The 17,413-nt window shown below is 41.0% G+C and overlaps 1 protein-coding gene across 1 annotated transcript in view; it reads left to right on the forward strand.

Moving 5' to 3' along the window:
• Nucleotides 1–1,471: 1,471 nt before the first annotated feature.
• The window catches only part of ABCA13 (ATP binding cassette subfamily A member 13), a 170,456-nt gene continuing 154,514 nt past the window's right edge, over nucleotides 1,472–17,413 (forward strand). The window contains exons 1-5 of the mRNA XM_071454709.1: nucleotides 1,472–1,540; nucleotides 5,973–6,066; nucleotides 7,167–7,290; nucleotides 16,086–16,234; nucleotides 17,106–17,134. Of these exons, the coding sequence (XP_071310810.1) occupies nucleotides 1,472–1,540; nucleotides 5,973–6,066; nucleotides 7,167–7,290; nucleotides 16,086–16,234; nucleotides 17,106–17,134 (465 nt within the window). The remainder of the gene's footprint in view (nucleotides 1,541–5,972; nucleotides 6,067–7,166; nucleotides 7,291–16,085; nucleotides 16,235–17,105; nucleotides 17,135–17,413) is intronic.

The raw sequence follows: 17,413 nt of genomic DNA on the forward strand, positions 1-17,413 counted from the left end.
GCTGGGTGACCCAAATCCAAAGCCTGGGAAAGAGAAGCTAAGGCACCCAACACTAGCTGATCCTCATCTCATAGAAACAGGCACAATTAATTAGACCTGCAGATGTGCAGTTGTTCATTGCAGAAGTGGCAGATTTATTAACTTTTAAAATCACTGCCTTGGCTTAAATCTAATGGAAGTTGGATTCCTCTTTGATGACTTCTGTATCCAAAAAATTTTTATATTCTGGCAGATTTCAATCTTAATGGAGAAAAATAGCTATGGACGTTAGGGTGTGTCTTTCATTCAATAGGAATACATTTGTAGAAAGGGCAATGATGCAATTTACTCAGCAATAATAAGAAATAAAGAATATTTGTACAGGCATCATGCTGTCCTCTGTGTGTGTGTGAGAATCATGACTGAAATTCTAGGTGGTTTGAATTACCTTATATAATGGCTGTATTATGTGTCTCTATTGACCATAAGAAAGAGCTTTTGGGGATCAGATTCTTATGCAATTCATTTGTGTAGAACAAAAAAAAAAACCTGAAAGTTTATTCCTCTGCTCACAGTGTCATTCCTGGTGGGTAAGGTGGTCATCCTCTGCACCACCAGATTCCTGCTGGGTCTCCCACTGCCTCTGCTACCACAGGTCTGCACACTCTCCCCTTCTGTAGAAGGAATTGCTCTCCCACCTCTTTGCTGAAGGAACTGCTGCTGTAAGACTGATTTTCATCCCAGGCGGCATGTGGCAATTAATTAACAGAATTTTTTATTGTTGGAATATTCCCCCTTTATACCTACCTTTATGTAGGTATATTTTATTGTTTAATATTCCCCCTTTATACCTACCTTTATGTAGGTAAAGGAGGACGAAATGTCAGACATACATTCTCCACAAGAGAAAATTCAACAGTCATGTGATGATGCACTGGGACCACTATAGTGCTAGATGTGTACTTATAAGGATGTTCTAGAAGCAAACTGACATTTTTAGGGCTATGTCATGAAACAGAGTTATTTTTCTATTTATTTTCCTACTGTTATTTTTTTCAAAAATAAAAGTATCTGCAAATGAACAGACATAAACACTAAAGTGAAAAAATGTCACAAAACTTTACAAAAAGATAAATGTGTGTTACATATTCTTTCCCCACCCCTTCAGTTTTGCATCCATTTTTATTCCAGAAAAGTAGAAACAAATGCAGAATGTATGCTGTGGAGTAAAGCAGCCTGAAGGCATTTCTATGAACCCATCCCCTTACTGTTCATTGCACTGAGAAGAAAAACAGAAAGATGAGATTCCTCCATGAAAGCAAAACAAGAGGCAGAAACATAATCTCATCTTTTCTGAGGAAGCAGGCAAATCTGCACTATTCACTAGTGCTGGAATTAATCAGCTTCGGAATAATACATTTGGACTGCTTGGTGAGATGATTCTGAGTTAGAGAGCCCACTCTGCAAGTGGGTGAAGGAAAGAAAAGAAGATATGGGGAACGCTATACACCAATTCAAGGCTCTGTTTTGGAAAAATTGGCTCTGCCGTGTGAGGCAACCGGTGAGTGTTTGGAAATAATTAAAAAAGGAATATTTTAATGATTTTAGTACCTGGAAATATTACTATTAGTATTTAGTATTGGAGAGAGTGTATCTATTGGTTTTCCCTATTCCCTGCAGATTGTTAAGGACAGGCTGGCTGCAAGTGGTTCTTGTTTTGCCTCTTGTCACCTAAAAACCCAAGTAGAGAATGTGTTGTTTTAGTTCTAAAATGGCTGAATACAGCAATGCTCCAATTTGAAAATGAGACAAATGTCATAAGAGTTTTGAAGAGCCACTTCTTATGTTTTAAATAACATTAGATACTAGCAGTGCTGGTTAGCAGTGGCAAGGGAAAAAAAATCAATTTTCTTCACATTACAGGTGCTTATAGGTAATGTAAGAAAGCTTGCATGACTGTGATCAAAGTCTAGATACAGAGAATGTATTCTGTATTAAAAATTGTATAAACCTCTAAATGTCCTTTCTTATCTGCTCTCCAAAGCCTAATTTAACCTTTCCAATTCCAATATGCAAAATTATGTGGCAGCTGCTTCAACAGAAGTCAAAATTAAAATGATGAAAATTAGATGTCTTTTACCTTAACTGTGATGGAAACAATCTTTTAGGATAGAAGGAAGTGAATTTTCTCAAGTGAGAGAACATTTTTGTGGGGAAAAAAGGTCACTTCAATTAATAGTTTCACACAGATTTCACTTGTCTATAATGATGTGGGGATTTGCAGAGAAGCATGTTGGCTGCTTTGGATAGGATTCTTTCAATTAAATAAGCACACAGCTTTCAGTTTCTGAAATATTTAGCCTCAATAAAATAGTGATTTAGAGAGGGATTTCTTCCCCAAATTAATGAAAGTGATGTTTTCTTATATAAAATATACTTTTGAGGGAAGGATGTTGTTGGTCATATTCTTCTCCATGCCTGAAGAGTTCTTATGTTCAATCGGGGTGCATCAAGTGGCTTCTCTGTATCTCCTGTTTTCCTGCATGTGGATCTATTTCTCCTCTTGTTCTGTGTGGTGTTCCCTCATATATTTCTGAAGGAAAAAAAAATCTTAATTCATGTAAGTTGTAAGTTTGTCTAATCGGTAGATTTCCTGAATAGAGGACTCACTGAGAAGCAGACTTCTCCAAGCCAGGAATCACAAGGGTGATCAAAAGCAAACTTCGTTCTGCCTGTTGAGAGGCAGAAGCTGCCCTGGGGAACTTGCACAACCTCCTTGTGTGCTGTTGTGCACGCACTGAGCTGTGAAGGAGCTCCATCTGCAGTACGGGAGGAGAAATCCAGGTGCACCGTCCACCTGTGCAGAGGTGGTGAGACCCTTGTGAATCTGAAGAGAGAAGCACCTCCTGAAAGATCTGATGTGCTTCAGCTCTGTTCCATATCATATAGATCTGTCTGTATAAGACTATTTTCTCCTCATGGCTATTTATCAGCAGTTAGAGCTGGAAGAGAGGGCTGTTGAACTAGCAAAGTGTCCTGAGTGCCATGTGACATTAGTCAATATTACACAGTGAAGGGTGCAGGGGTTGTGACAGATGTGAGAGTTCTGTAAGGAACAAGTCTTTTGAAATTCAGATTGGCATCAGCACCTTCTATCAACATGATTCAAAGGCAGGACAGGTTCTTTTGTACGTTTTCACTTGTTGAAGTTTGAAATTGCAGTTGTGCCAAAGACACATTCTCATTTCTTTTTTCAGAAGTTCTTACTTCAGGACTACAGATTCTAGAAGCTCAGGAGATACACACTACCAGGCAAATATACTACTTTAGTTTTCTATCACTGCATTTCTTAACTACCATTTAAATAATGTTTATTACCATCCAAATTTGTAGCTAGGTAAAGGATGACATGTGATTCCCAAATTCTGATGTCCTAATTTAGAGGACAATTGGAATTATAATCAGCTGATTTTAATCAGCTCTGTTACCAAAACTCACCATTCCTCCAAGGTGCATCTCCCCAGAATGTCATAAGCTCTCAGGCTCCAGTTCTCCTCAGTGCCTGGGCAAAGCAGCCGTCCCAGGGCTGCAATCCTGCAATGGCATGAATACTCTTTCCTTGGACCTTCTGTGGGTACTTGTCCTATTTGAACACAAGTAAGCCTTTTACAGCAGCATTATTTTGCCATGTTTACAACAAATAACTTACTTGCTAAGATCAGTTTTGCATGCTTAATGCTTGCAGCGTGCTGATGGTTCATTGTGTCCTCCAACCTGTTGTTTCCTCTGCAGCTGCCTTATCAGTTCTTATCCCAAATTCCTGTCAGCAGGAGCAGCAGTTCCTATCCAAGCTGAACCCTCCTCCCATGGACTATGCCAGAGATGGCAGGGCTGTGTTTGACCCTCATTCCTGGCTCAGACTTAGCCCTGGCTCACTCAGAGATCCAGGCTCCCAGCAGAGCCTGCTGCTTTCCCGGGGCACTGCCGGCCAGACCCTCCCTGACAGGGGCCCTGCTGCCCTGGCACCCTCCTGGCTCCCTGCCCTTCAGGAGCAGCTGGCTCCTGCTGTGCCCTGCCAGCGGGCTTGTCCTCAGCCCTGAGGGGGCACCAGGGAGCCCAGCTTGTGGCTGTCCAGGGCCTTCCCCTGTAAACCCCTTGAGTTCTGGTCTCCCACCCCCTGAACTTCTTGTTGGCCCTTCCCCCAGCCACTGACTGTGGGCTCTTATGGTGGTGGTGTGTGTCCCCAGGGACAGCTGGACCCTGCTGGGCAGCCTGGTGACATCCCCTCCCAAGTGTCCTCCGCAGTGGCCCTTCCCTCAGCTGCTGCAGCTGGCTCCATTCCCCACAGAGAGCCCAGGGATACTCTGCAGCAATGGCTCTGCTCCACAGCAAGGCCTCCATCTGACCCCAGGCAGGAGGAATGGGGATGAATATGCCAAGGAGGGGAGGATGCTGTCAGGCTTCTGGGCCTCTGCTAAGTTTAATGACTCTGAGCAGCCCAAGCCAGAACTGGGTTTCTGTGCCCTCTTGCCTGAGAGAAGTCAGAGTCATACTGCTCTCCAGCTCAGCCCTTGTGCTTGGCCACTGTTTGGCTTGACCTGCTGTGACACTGACCGAGGATTTGGACTCCTGGCTGAGGCTGGCTGTGAATAGCAGGCCTTATCCTGCTCCCCTTCTGGGCTGCCTGGGACGGGTCCCCTGCCCTGCTGGGTGGCGCTGTTACACACAGATCCCTGCACCCTGGGGAGCAGCTGGCCCTTGGTGATCCCTAAAAGATTGAAATAACCATCCCCACTTTTATTAGCTTGGCTTCTGTACTGTTTTAAGGGTGATCAGTTTAGAGAAATGGTGATTTCCCTAAATTTCAGGAAACCATTAGTTCCTTGTGTCATGTTCAGCACAGATGTCCTTCTCCACAGGGAAGAATCTGCCACTGGAGTTTGTTCTTAAGCATTATGTTATGGTTGTTAGGCATTTTTCTGACATGCCCAAGTTTACTTCTGTGATGGGATTTGGTAAACTCTGACAGTTTAGAAATAAAATCCCCTGTTTGCTCCAGAGAAGTTAACAGCCCCTAGTGGGAGACCTTCAGCATGCCTGTAATTTCTACTGTGTTTCTGTCCCTATTCACACTTTCCTAATGCTGTTACCAGTGAGTCTAGGAGCCTTTTGAAACTTGGCTGAATGGCTGTTTCTTCCTTTCTGCTGCTGAAAACTGGCACAATTGCTCTTCTTGGTGTTTATTTTTCTTCCTTCCAGTCCGTTTGAGAGTTTGTGCCCTCTCTGCAGAGGCATGAATGTGCTCTGTGTATGTGCAATCTGCTCAGAGAAGACACACTCAAAATCTGAGTCCTGCTGCATGTTAGCTTGTGTACCTTGTCATTGAGGCTCTGGAAATGGGAACACTGGGATAAGAGAAGTGTGGCTGGGGGCAGCCTCAGGCCTGTTAGCTTGGTCTCACTTGGTCTTCCCTCCTGGAGGTGGCAAGGGTGACTTTTGAATGAAGAGCATTTGAGTGCAGGTGGCTTTTGGAGAGCGTTTGAGTGCAGGTGACAGAAAGGGTGTAATGGCAGCAGCCAGGGAGTCAGGGAAGGACAGGGAGGTATGCCACCAGGAAGGGCTCAGGGGAGCATGAGGAATTTCACCAAGGTACAGGATGCTGCTGGCTTCTTAGGAAGCTCAGGTACGGGAAAGTTGAAGGTCACTATCATCACCTTGCCAGTCTTTGTCTTGACCTGAGGAAAATATCTACAAACAATATAAACTGAAATGAAAACTACTTTTCTGTTCTGAAAGAAGTGCATTTCACAGAGTTATAAGGATTTAAAATAGATGTGTCAGTTGTTAGCTTGCTTTAATGGTCTTGTTTTTCCTTAGATAGTTGTGGGGAGGATATTTAATGTTTTAATTTTAAAGTAAATGACATATGAATTTTAATGATTTGTTCCCAAACCCTATGTGCTATAGACTGATGTTCTGTTTTCCTTTTTCAGGTCCTCTCTCTCACTGAAATACTGTGGCCATGTGTACTTTTCTTGATTCTAGCTGCCATCCGCTTCCAGGAGCCCCCAAAATACAAGGAAAACTGTATGTTTTGGTTTTTTGTGTCTTCTCTTTTGGTTGCCTCTACTTGTAGAAGTATTTAGCAAACACTAAACACATCCTAGAAGGGAGGACTTAAATGTAGTGGAGTCAATGGAAAGAATCCTAGAGTGGGATTCAATCTTGTCCAGCTACAGATCTGAGGAAGCTGTATTTATGTGGGAAAGAAATGCTAAGTTTGGTAAGACAACTTTTAAACATAAGTTTTCGAGTAAGGGAGATTATTTGGGTTTTAGTTGTATTTATTGGTTTCTATTCAGTAATGGAGTAATGACTGCCTCAGAGGTGGATATTTACAATTAGACAAGATGAACCTTACCCCTACTCACTTCCTGTGATTGAGAATTTATATTTTGTTAAATTCTTCCATTTCCTTTAACACTTCAAAATTTATTACTCCCTCCACCTTATAAAGCTATTTTTGCTTTTATCTTGTCAAAATATATCTTAATTTAGAAAAGAATTATTTATTATAATCTATTCAGTTTATTATTCTGTTATTCGCCAATGCCAGTAAAATGGGGATAAACCAGCTTTAGCTGCATTAAAAATAAGTTTGGTAAAACAATTCTAGATTGTAGAGTGACCTATCTGGAGAGAATGTAGCCTGCATAATATATATTTACTTTATGGAGAGCTGTGGATAATTCCAGAGATAGGGAAAAATGGCTGTTTAAATAGTCTTGATTGATGCGTGTCCAGACATTGCTGAACACCAATTCCTTCATTTTTTGAAAGCCTTTGAGAAAAGCGGAAATACCACTTTGTGCAGAAGTTTATATTCCAATCCAGGTCACATGATTTTGGGGCTAGCAACCATGTGATACTGCAATAATGTTGCTACCAGGAAAATCAGATTTTCAAAGCTCTCAAATGTCACATGTAGCTTGTTGACACAATCTGACACAGAGGTTACTCATTTTCTGTGATGACTGAGTTTTTCTTAAATGAGATACCTGACATTGATACAACTTCATTGCTTGCAGGTGACAAAGAGGCTTTTTAGGATGAGGGAGCACAAATGTGATGGTACAGCTTGCAAATGTAATATTACTGGTCCTATTTCTGCTGCTGCTTGGTTTCAGGTTACTTAGAAGCTCGTGATTTACCGAGTCGGGGCCTTTATCCCTTCCTGCGGAGCCTTTTCTGTAACGTGGGCTCGAGGTGCAGGAATGCCAGTTACACAGCGCAGAGACACAGCCGCTCTGGGTGAGTTACGTCAGTGTGACAGAGCTGCCCCCACCACAGTGCATCTTCTTTTACGGAAAAGGTTCTTGCTGCCTTGCAGACAGGAAAAATATGAGCAATGTTATTCTGTGCTAAAAGTTTCCTTTGGTGTTCTTATGATTGTAAAAGGTCTAAGGCCTTAGTTGTACCTCTTGCTAACTTTTGTTTACGTTTCTTGGCATTTCATGCTGGTTTTGGATACTGAACACTCTGTGGGGGTGAAATTGTAGAGTTACCTTGTCATATTCTTTCCCTTTCACTGCTACCATGCCAGAGCATACTTTTATCCTTTACCAGAGAGTCTTTTATGACATGTGAGTGTAGCAGAGCACCAAAATTATATGTGGATTTAAACATTGAATAGTTTGGGAGCATATGTGGTGGGAGAAGTGAACCCAGAAAAGTGAAACAAGAATAATTTTCATGTAAGAGCCAGCAAGGAATAGCAGAAGTTCTTTGTTATTACAGAACTTGGAAGATGTTATCCATTAGAAGTCCTTGTCACAGATCCTAGAATGCAATTGATTTCAATTTGGAATTTTTCTTTACTAAATGAAGTAGTTTAATCTACTCCAAAAATGCTTGAGATGCAAGGACACTTATGCAAACTGGCTGAAGGGTGTGGTCATAAACAGCCTTTCAAAATATATAACAATAAAGTCAAAATAGGGTCAGCTAATCAGAATATATACATTTATATCTGTATGTTTATTCCTAGAAAATTGATAATATCTACCAAAAGATCTTAGAGGGCTGAGCCAGGTGTGTTAGAGCATTAAATATTTATGGTTTATTATTTTAGAGGTTTATAGGTAGCAATAAATTCAGCATACAACAAGTTGGAAAGCTTCAGTATCATAGTAACAGGCCATACTCATCTATTGATCTATATGGTCTGCTTCAGTTATTTGTACATGTAGAGAACTGTTGATTGAACATAAGACTGTACAAAACAAACTTTGTTTATGGGCAAACATGTTCTGCATAAGGTAGAATTTGTTTCTAGAATTGAAATCTTAACAATTTAAGGCAGTATTAGTCAAGATGCATTGTTACACAAGATACAGACAAAAATACCCCTATTAAAGTTCTCTTCCACCTCCTCCTCCTCCCACTAATACAGTTAAAATTTTTGCATGACCACTGAGTTTCCAGTCCTTTCTCTGGGGTTATGCTCACCTTTCCACTGGTGCTCTGGGTCATGTAAACAGCTGCAGATGGATGAAGATGGGGTTGTTATGGCAAGTAATGATATACAGTACTTTACCTGAAGGAATGTGGTGTTAATGGCTTCTTTTCTCACTTGAGGGTACACTTGGGGTCACTTGTGTTTGCTAGTGTGCTTTTATACTTTGCTTGTTTCTGTTGGTCTGCAGCTCTGGGAGACATTCAAATTTATGTGGTACACCTGAATGTATATGGTATTTTTTACAAATGTTAGCTACATGTTGTTTTTTCTTGATGCTTAGAAATTGGCTTTGTCCAGCTACGGTTCTGAATTTTAACTAAACACTGGTGACTTATTTATGGCCCTCAGAGCCAGCCTGTGCCCCACCTCTGATCAACCCAGATACTCCAGTTTATATTCCAGTGCAGTTCATCTCTGTCCCCACCTCTCAAGGCCTCACCTATTATACTGGGCCTGTGTTCTTCTGCACTGCCTTGTTAGCCATAAACATCTCATTTTGCCCTGAATGGTCACTTGCTACTTCTATCTGTATAAAACTATGATGGTGTTATGCAATCACAAGTGAAAATAGAGCAAATTGCCAGAGTTTCCCGGCCAGGAAAATTAAAAGAAAGGTAAAGTGAACACAAGTCAAAATGAAAACAAGTTCAGGCAAACCAAAGGTGGCCAGCCCCTGTGTGGTGGTCTTTCAAACTCCGTACAAAGCCTGTAGCCTCTCACTTGCAGTAGCAATTCTATATTACTGGGTTAAAGAGTTACCCTAACTCAAGCCTTTTAAAAAAAATTGTTCCCTAAAAGTATAGCTTTTATTTACATCACTAGTTCAGATGCCATCTAAATGTGTTGTATCTCTAGAAACTATGAACTATATTGACTGCTCTGCATGATTATTTACACTGTTTTGACTGAACTGCCCAAATTATGTTCCAGCTCAATAGAAAATCAGGAAAGAATTTCCTGGAGGCAGTCTTAGACCTACTTAAGAATCTGGGAAATTATTCAGTGGCTTTCAATTATTCAACTGAAAAATAAAATGCATGCATATATCCATATTTATGCACTCAATAGGCTGCACTGAGTAGCATATAGCATAGGTAAGGAAAAAACTAAAAAGGTAGGATGAAGTTCATTCTAAGGTCAGCCTGTTACACCAGGTCCATCAGTACAAATTAAATCAGCCTCGGGGCTGCTCTGACCTATGCTGGCTGCCAACAGCCTTAGGAATAGAGACTGTCAGTCTGATCAGTCAAACAACTGAATCCAGTCCCTGTTGACTGGAGAGATGGGGTGTCATAGGAGCAGTAATAGCAATTATCTTCCCTTCAAGGATTTATATCAAACCATAAGTCTGATAAGGGAACATTTTTTATGTCAATAATATTGTGTTTCTTAAGAGTGAGTCAGAGACTTCACAGTTTGCATGGACACTTGACCATTTGTTTCACAGTATGTAACACTTTTGTGCTATTCACTTTGAAATGTAGTAGTTGTCTTTGGGAGGAAGCAGTTCTGTGACTACTGTTGGAACCTCCATGGAATCCATAAACCACAAATAGCCATTTGTCAGTGAGCAGCACCCCCCATGGGGGGGCTGAGCCCAGGGTGAAGTGATTCTGGTGCAGGCCATGCCCTCACAGATGTGTCCCTGTCCCTTCAGGCAACAGCCTGTGGTATGGTGAGAAGATGAGCCTACAACCACATTAACTTTGATTTCCAGCAAGATCTGCCACCTCCTCTGATGCTTCAGAAAGCATCCAGTTGCAAGAGCTCTGTGGCTTCCTCCTTCCTCCTCTTTTCAGCCACTCCAAAAGCTGCTGACTGGCAGCAGTTGATATGATTCCCTAGCCTGATACACCTTCCCCTCTCAGAGCAGAGGAACAAGGAAGTATTCAGGAGCTCCCATGGCAAAGGACATTTTTCCCTGCTCTTTCCAGAGTGTTCCACTCCCCACCTCATCTTAGTGGAGCACAGTGTAAAACAGAGAGCATGAAAATAAGACAAAAACCTCACAGCCCAGGGGTCCTGTGGCTTTACACCCACACATTCCATGAATGTGCATGGCAACATCATGATTTCCCAGTACTCTGGATTCCCTGGCAAATCTTGCAGAACATGGCGGGATTTGCCCTTGCAGTCTTGACTCCTAGATCTATGTTAGTTAGACTTTTTGAGGACTAAAAGAAAATTAAGCCATTCTCAGACTTGGAACCACAAATATCATTAAAGCAAGACTCTAAAATGTCATTTCTAAGCACATTAGTTTATTTCTCTTTATTAGTTTATTTCTCTAAGCACATTAGTTTATTCGGCTACAAGTGGTAGCAGCCTGCGCAGCCTGACCCAGTCAATGTGGCAGAAGCCTGGGTCTGTCTCTGGCACCTCTTCTGGATGTGCCACTCATACCCACACAGTAGCTCTGTCTCCTTTTGCACCTGACTGGGCTCCTGGGCTCACCCTGCCTTGTTGGGGCTGTCTCTGGAGCCTGTAGCACGTTCCTGTGTCTGCCTCGGGCAGCCTGGGGGACAGTGTCTCACTGGTGAGGGCATGGACTGTTCCAGGCTTGTCCCAGCTCCTAGCTTGGCCCCCCTCCTGGAGCAGCCCTGCTCATGCCAGCCCCTTTCTTCTTACTGTTCTAAGCCTTTTGCTTTATTAATACTGGGCCTATGTTCTCCAGTGGAAGAGCTCACGTACAACAGCAGGTGGGGAAGAATAAAAATCGAGGAAGGTCTAAGCATCAGCAAAAGTCCTTGTGTAACAATTGCTTAAAGGGTCAGATTTTTCTTTAGTGACCTATATATTCAAATGAGAAATAGTTCTTCAAGATAGCTTATGGCTGCAGCAACTTTCTGCAATATTAACTCTGTGGTCTGGGCTAACTTTTGTAGTTGCAGGTTGTGTAGCTGAAAAACAGAAGCAGTTTTTGTGACCTTGCTTATAGATTGCCAGAGTTGGGGGGAAAAGGAAATTGAAACGTGTTTTCCTAATTTAAGAGCAAATTAAGAAGAATATATTTTTTTAGTTTGTTATATATTTTAGTCCATTGCATTTTAGGAAGGTTAGAATTGTATCTACATGGAAGAGAAAGATCTTTCTGTGAGAGACACACAGTATGTTATTGTCCAGCTTGTGTATTGGTATTGATGTCTCCAGGCTTATAATTCTGATAAAGTGCAGAATGAAAGCCAGCTGGGGCTTTGCAATTTTAGAGAGAAATTATTAATGTGGTGACAGGGGTGAGGTTGAGATGAGTGTGCTGAGATGCTTAAGAAAATCATGAGTCTAAAAGGCATTTCACATCATAGCTGAGTTCTCGAATGAACTCTGAAATGTTCTTATTGTTATCCTGAGTAACTGAGTAAATTGGACAGAATTAATGTTTCTGAGTCATGGCTTTAGGAAATAACAATTGCTTTTACATGCTCAAAGAGATGCAATCTTTTTGCTCTTTTGCAGTATTTTGTCAAAATCAAACTTTGTACCAATGTGTGTCTTTAGTTTGATTTCTGTTCTCATGAACTTTGTGGAAATGTACGGTTGAGGGAAGAGCTTCCATGGACAATAATGAAATTTTATATATACATTCCTCAACCCCTTCTTCTAAGACCCCAGTTCTAATTATGTATGTCCTCTCCTACAAATTACTGCTTCCTCCTTTTGTCTTTTTTATTATCCCTTGCTTCCTCTCTTTACTGTTCCTAGCAACTGCTGCTAGGAATTTCCTTGGAATGGCTGCTGGACTTCCTTTACACATTCACACACAAATGCGTTAGTGCCTCCTTCTGCTCCAGAAAGCACGCTTTGAAGGCTCTTTGGGAGAGTAGCAGTAACACAATTAAGTACTTTTATTGGCACACTCAGTGAAAATTGTTTGCTTTGACTATCTCTGTAGTTGGTTTTAAAGTGTAGTTTCTTATCTTTCTGGCAAGATGCTGACATCTTCCTGCAATTTTGTGTAACCTGTGCTGAATTAAGAGATTGGTAGAAACTTGTAGCACTCTTATTAGGAGATAAATGTAGTCCTCTATTACCATGCTGAAAATATATAAAATCCTTTAATCTTAGCACAGATATTCAGCAATTAAGACCTCTGTAATAATTTAATCTGTTTCATAAAACTGAGCCTAATAACCACTGTCATGTCTGTTGCCATTTCCCCTTCATAAAGAGGCTGTGCTCAGATCCAAGGATAGCAAGAGGCAGGTCTGTGGCAATGATGGCCAAAGAGGGTCACAAATGGCAGCTAGCTGACATGGCAGCTGACCTGGAAATCCCCACAAAGCTAATAGCTCACACAGCTCACAGCCAGCGTGTCCAAACAGCTGCTCTTGGACTGCTGAGAGGCTTGTGCTTAGGAAAGTGGCATATCTGTGGGTCTTTCATGTGCTTGAGAAGCCTTTAATAGCTAGGCCTTATGCCTTGGATTTGCTCCTTTTGCCATGCCCCAAATATCTATGTCCCCCTAGAGTTTCTCATCTCCCTCTCCACTTTCACCATCAACATGATTTCCCTGCACTTTGCCCAGTAGCTCTTCAGAGCCACCACACTTATAGTAGAGGAAATTTATTGTACCTGAATATCTGTATAGAGGCTTTGCCCCGGGAGGTCCCGGTCGTCCTTGATGGGCTGCAGCTGTGACCCATGAAGATAAGTGGGATAAAAGGGGGCGGGTTAGCCAGTCAGGGAGAGCCTTGGAGGAGCTCTGACCTGAGAGAGAGAACAACATGCAGAAGAAGGAGTCTGTGCTGTGAAGATCTGCAGCCATAAGAATGCACTGAGGAGGTATGGACTTTAGAAATCTGACAACAACAATATATGACTCTAGAAATAGAACAACAACACATGCCCCAAGTGCTAGTCTGTATCTTCCTAGTCTCCTTTCCCTGTCCCCATGTGCTCTGTGGGACCTTGTAGGGGTACCAGTTTTCAGTTTATCTGGGCCTGGGTTGAAGGCACTTGAGACAGTAATTTGTGTTTGGACTCAGGTGTTTATTATTTCTTATGAGTAAAACAGTCTCACTACTGTGAGTTTCGCAGCTTTCCATTAGAAGGCACAAAATGGTTAACAATTTCTTGTTACAAGGTCTTTTAAGACTAAACTATCCAATTAAGAACTGACACCTAGATTATTTTCCCTTTTAACCCAATAACTGATCCCAAAGAGTCCACAATGTGGACTTTTCTGCCTAATTACAAAATGCCACCCAAACCCAGGAAGAAGGAGGAAGAAGCATGAAGAAGAAACCCAGGATGACACCCTGTGCCATCCATCTTTCTTCCATCCACAACATACTGAAAATCCCAAAACATAAATTTCTCACCAAGTGATACACCTGTGTTATCTAATGTACTTCTGCTGTGCACCAAACAAATGGCTAAAGCACAAAAAATTAGATGCCAAGAGGATGCTTTTATATTGTTTCCCTGCTGTTTATCAACCCAAGCTTTGCAGACCAAATGTGCAGGAGAGTTGGTGATGGGGATAGAGTGGAAAGAATTACTGATTGTTTCCATCACTGCTATCTGTGCCCCCTGCAGCTGGTAGGGAGGCCAGGCAGCCCCAGCAGCCCCTGGAGACAGCATTGAGTCCTGCTGTGTGCCCCTATGTGATTAAGGCCTTTTCCCCAGTGCATTGTTGTTTGCAATGTTACTAAAACCAGGAGGTTTGTAGATGGGGATGCAAGGCTTGGGTCTAGTTTGGGGGGCAAACAATGTGGGTTGAAATACTGCACTCCTCTGAACACTTTTAATTTTAAGTGACCTTCTTAGGAGAGTTTAGTTTTCAATTTTACCTTCAGCTACTATTCAGAAAAAACCCAACACCATCACTCCCTCCAAACCCCACAAAAAAACAAAGACAACCAAAACCTGTGAAAAATCCCATGGAAACTGAGCTAGAGTTTTGGTATTTTTTAACATTCTGACTGTGGCTGCTGTTTTTCTGGTCAAGTGCTGGCTTCTTGTTCATCTCAAAAAGCAGAGTGCTAGGAAAATTTCAGTTCTTTGTAAACATGAGTATTCTCAGCTGTTGAAATTTTGGGCACTGGGAGTTTCAGTAATATTGGAATTTATGAGGTGATTTTCAAAGACAACAGCTAAAGTGCAACTTCTAGTCACTCAAAAAGCCACCTTCTGAACAACAGAAAGCTGCTTTTTAAAACTCCATTTAAAAGGGAAATATATATGTTGAGGAAATTTTCTGCCTTTAGCCCACTGAAGTTTGAGGCTGGTGAAAGAGTTTTCCAAAATCCTGCTGTCTGTTGGCTAAGTTGGGATCAAAATAAGCTGTACTGAAACAAATAAGAACTTGATTGTTTTAAGATGAAATTTTCTTTGTTTCCCTTAATCTGAAGTTGCAAACAGCTCTGTGAGTGTCTGAACAAATGAGTATCAGGGAGGGATGGAAAGAGAAATAAGAGAATGAGAAAGTGGAGACTGATAGCTTTCTTTGATTTGTGAATTGATCTCATTAGGCTTTTCTTTCAAAAAGTAAAAATTGTGGTGAAAGCAAGTATTGGCATATAAGCTCGATGTGAAAGGAATGTAACTCTTTATTATATTTTGTAAATGGGACAGGACAAGAAGCAATGGGCAGAACTGACAGACTAGAAGTTGCACTGCAATATTTGGAAGAACTTTACCGTGTAGGGGACTGAGCACTGGGACAGGTTGCCCAGAGAGGTTGTGGAGTCTGCCTCACTGCAGATAGTCAAGAACCATCTGGACACAATCCTGTGCCATGTGCTCTAGGATGATCCTGTTTGAGCAGGGAGGTTGGACCAGATGACCACTGTGGTCTCTTCCAATTTGACCCATTTTGTGATTCTGTGACAGCTAATTGTGTTTTTGATGCAAAATAGCAATGTTTTTGCTAGACAGATTGTAGCCTGTAAGATAATTTGAATCTCCTGTTAGATAAAACAGAATGCAACTGCCTAGTAACATGCTAAATAGAATTATTCCCTTGTTTATGGTGTTTTAGGAGAGTCTAAGTAATTTTGTCCTGTAAAGAGGCATTTAAATGGATCTGACTCCTGGTTTCATTTAAAAGTATTGTCAGAAAATTGTGCTGTTGAGTAGTCACCAGATAGCAATGTGATAGAGATAACAGAGATAACATTTACTAGTGGTATGTCTGCTGGGTAAAATAAGGAAAAAGCCAGTAGTAAGAATAAAATACTCTTTTTATCCATTGCTGTGTGTATTTGAAAAAACAAACTGTTACCTTAGATGCAACAGAAAAGCTTGAACTTTCTCATCAAAGAACTGCTACCAGGACACATGATAATCCAGGGGAGAAAAGTTGAGTGTGTTCAGAAATATTAAAGACATTTTGGACATGTCTGTTCTTGGCTGCTGCCAGAATTGGCATAGGTGACCTCAGCAATTTTTCATTGCCCACTTTCCTGAGGTTTTGAGACCCAGTGCTGCAACTTGCATGGTAATGAATTTAGCTAAATAGAAATTGTATAAATACATATTTGTTAAAAAAAATTATCAGAATAGTGCTGTGAGTATATACACATTTTTCAGCTACTTAATTTCAGTGTGTTATGTCACCTATCCCTCTTTTTTTCTGTCAAAAAAATAGTGCAAGCCCCCAAAGTGGTCCAGAGAGAGCCACTGGACCTGATCTAGACTTCATGGAAGAGCTAGAAGAACTTGCAAAGGAATTTATTGATACTACAGAGAAAGCCATGGCCTTAGAAAAGCTATGGGAAGAAAACTCAAGGCTCTCAGGTAAGCTGTGATTTTTCTAAAAATTAATTTCTTGGCCTATTGGTTAGTGATAGCCATCAAACAAAAGAATAGTTTGATCTAAAAAATAAAACTAGCCAACTGAAATTTTAGCTGATCTAAAAAAGGGCCACTTTTATGATTAGCAACACTGTGGCCATCAAAATTATCAGAGAAAAAATTTAGCTTTCTAAAACTGTGCCCTTGTATACTTGAGAGTTATGAAAACAATAGGAAAGAGGAAAGTTTAAAAGATAAGGATTATAATCAGAGTACAAGATTACTTTTTCTAATGTGCATTCAAAAGTAGTTTATGAGGATGTAGCTCTCCCTCCCTGTATTTTTCTGTTGTAATAAAGAGTATGGGAATGGAAAACAGCAGTATCTCACACCTGGTGACCTTAGGTGACCTTCAGTCTTGCACAGAAAGAGTGAGACTGGAAGTAGCAGGGTCGGGGTCTCCTGTTCCGTTTCCACCCACACTGCACAGCCTTGTTGCTGTACCGGGGGCACTGAGCTCCTCCCACTACCCTGCGTCTCTGGCTGAGTTCTCAAGCAGAAATATTCAGGGGAAATGGCAGTTTGCATGCCTGGCTGTCTGATAACTAGGACATTCATATAGTGTTGACATGATCCTTTTGCCTCACTAAAAAATTGAGCAGTAAGCAATGTCTTTTAAATTGTTTTTGTGATTTCCGTAAAAGTATTGTGAAGCACAGAAAATCAAATGGACCACTATCTTTGGGTATTAGTTGCTTCATGTGCCTTTACTTATCTAGAAACACCCTTTGTGCACTGTTTGCTCTGGCTTATAATATTGATCCTTCTAAAGCTAAAAATGTTTCTATTTAAAGGAAAATATTTAATTTTACAGGGCTCCATAACATCACCACTTTTCTTACTGTAAGTATTTTTTACAGTCTGTTTTGAGATTATAGCTCTGGGGTTTGAAGATCTTTATAATAATGGTTAGAAATTTGTATCCTGTCAAGTTTAAGTAGACTATCTTAAAAAAAAAGATGTTTGAAGGAAAAAATGGTGTCTTGTAAATTTGATAGACGTTCAATGGTTTCTAGATTACTTATTTAAACCAGTGTAGAATGTTAGTAGCTAAAATCCACAACTATTTGAAGGGCCTTTGTTTATTAGGAGCAATTTGAAAGTGCAACCATCAGATGTACT

The sequence above is a fragment of the Agelaius tricolor genome, unplaced genomic scaffold (genome assembly GCF_023055355.1).
Source record: "Agelaius tricolor isolate 1412-34295 unplaced genomic scaffold, bAgeTri1.0.p SCAF_2, whole genome shotgun sequence".
Classification (NCBI taxonomy): Eukaryota; Metazoa; Chordata; class Aves; order Passeriformes; family Icteridae; genus Agelaius; species Agelaius tricolor.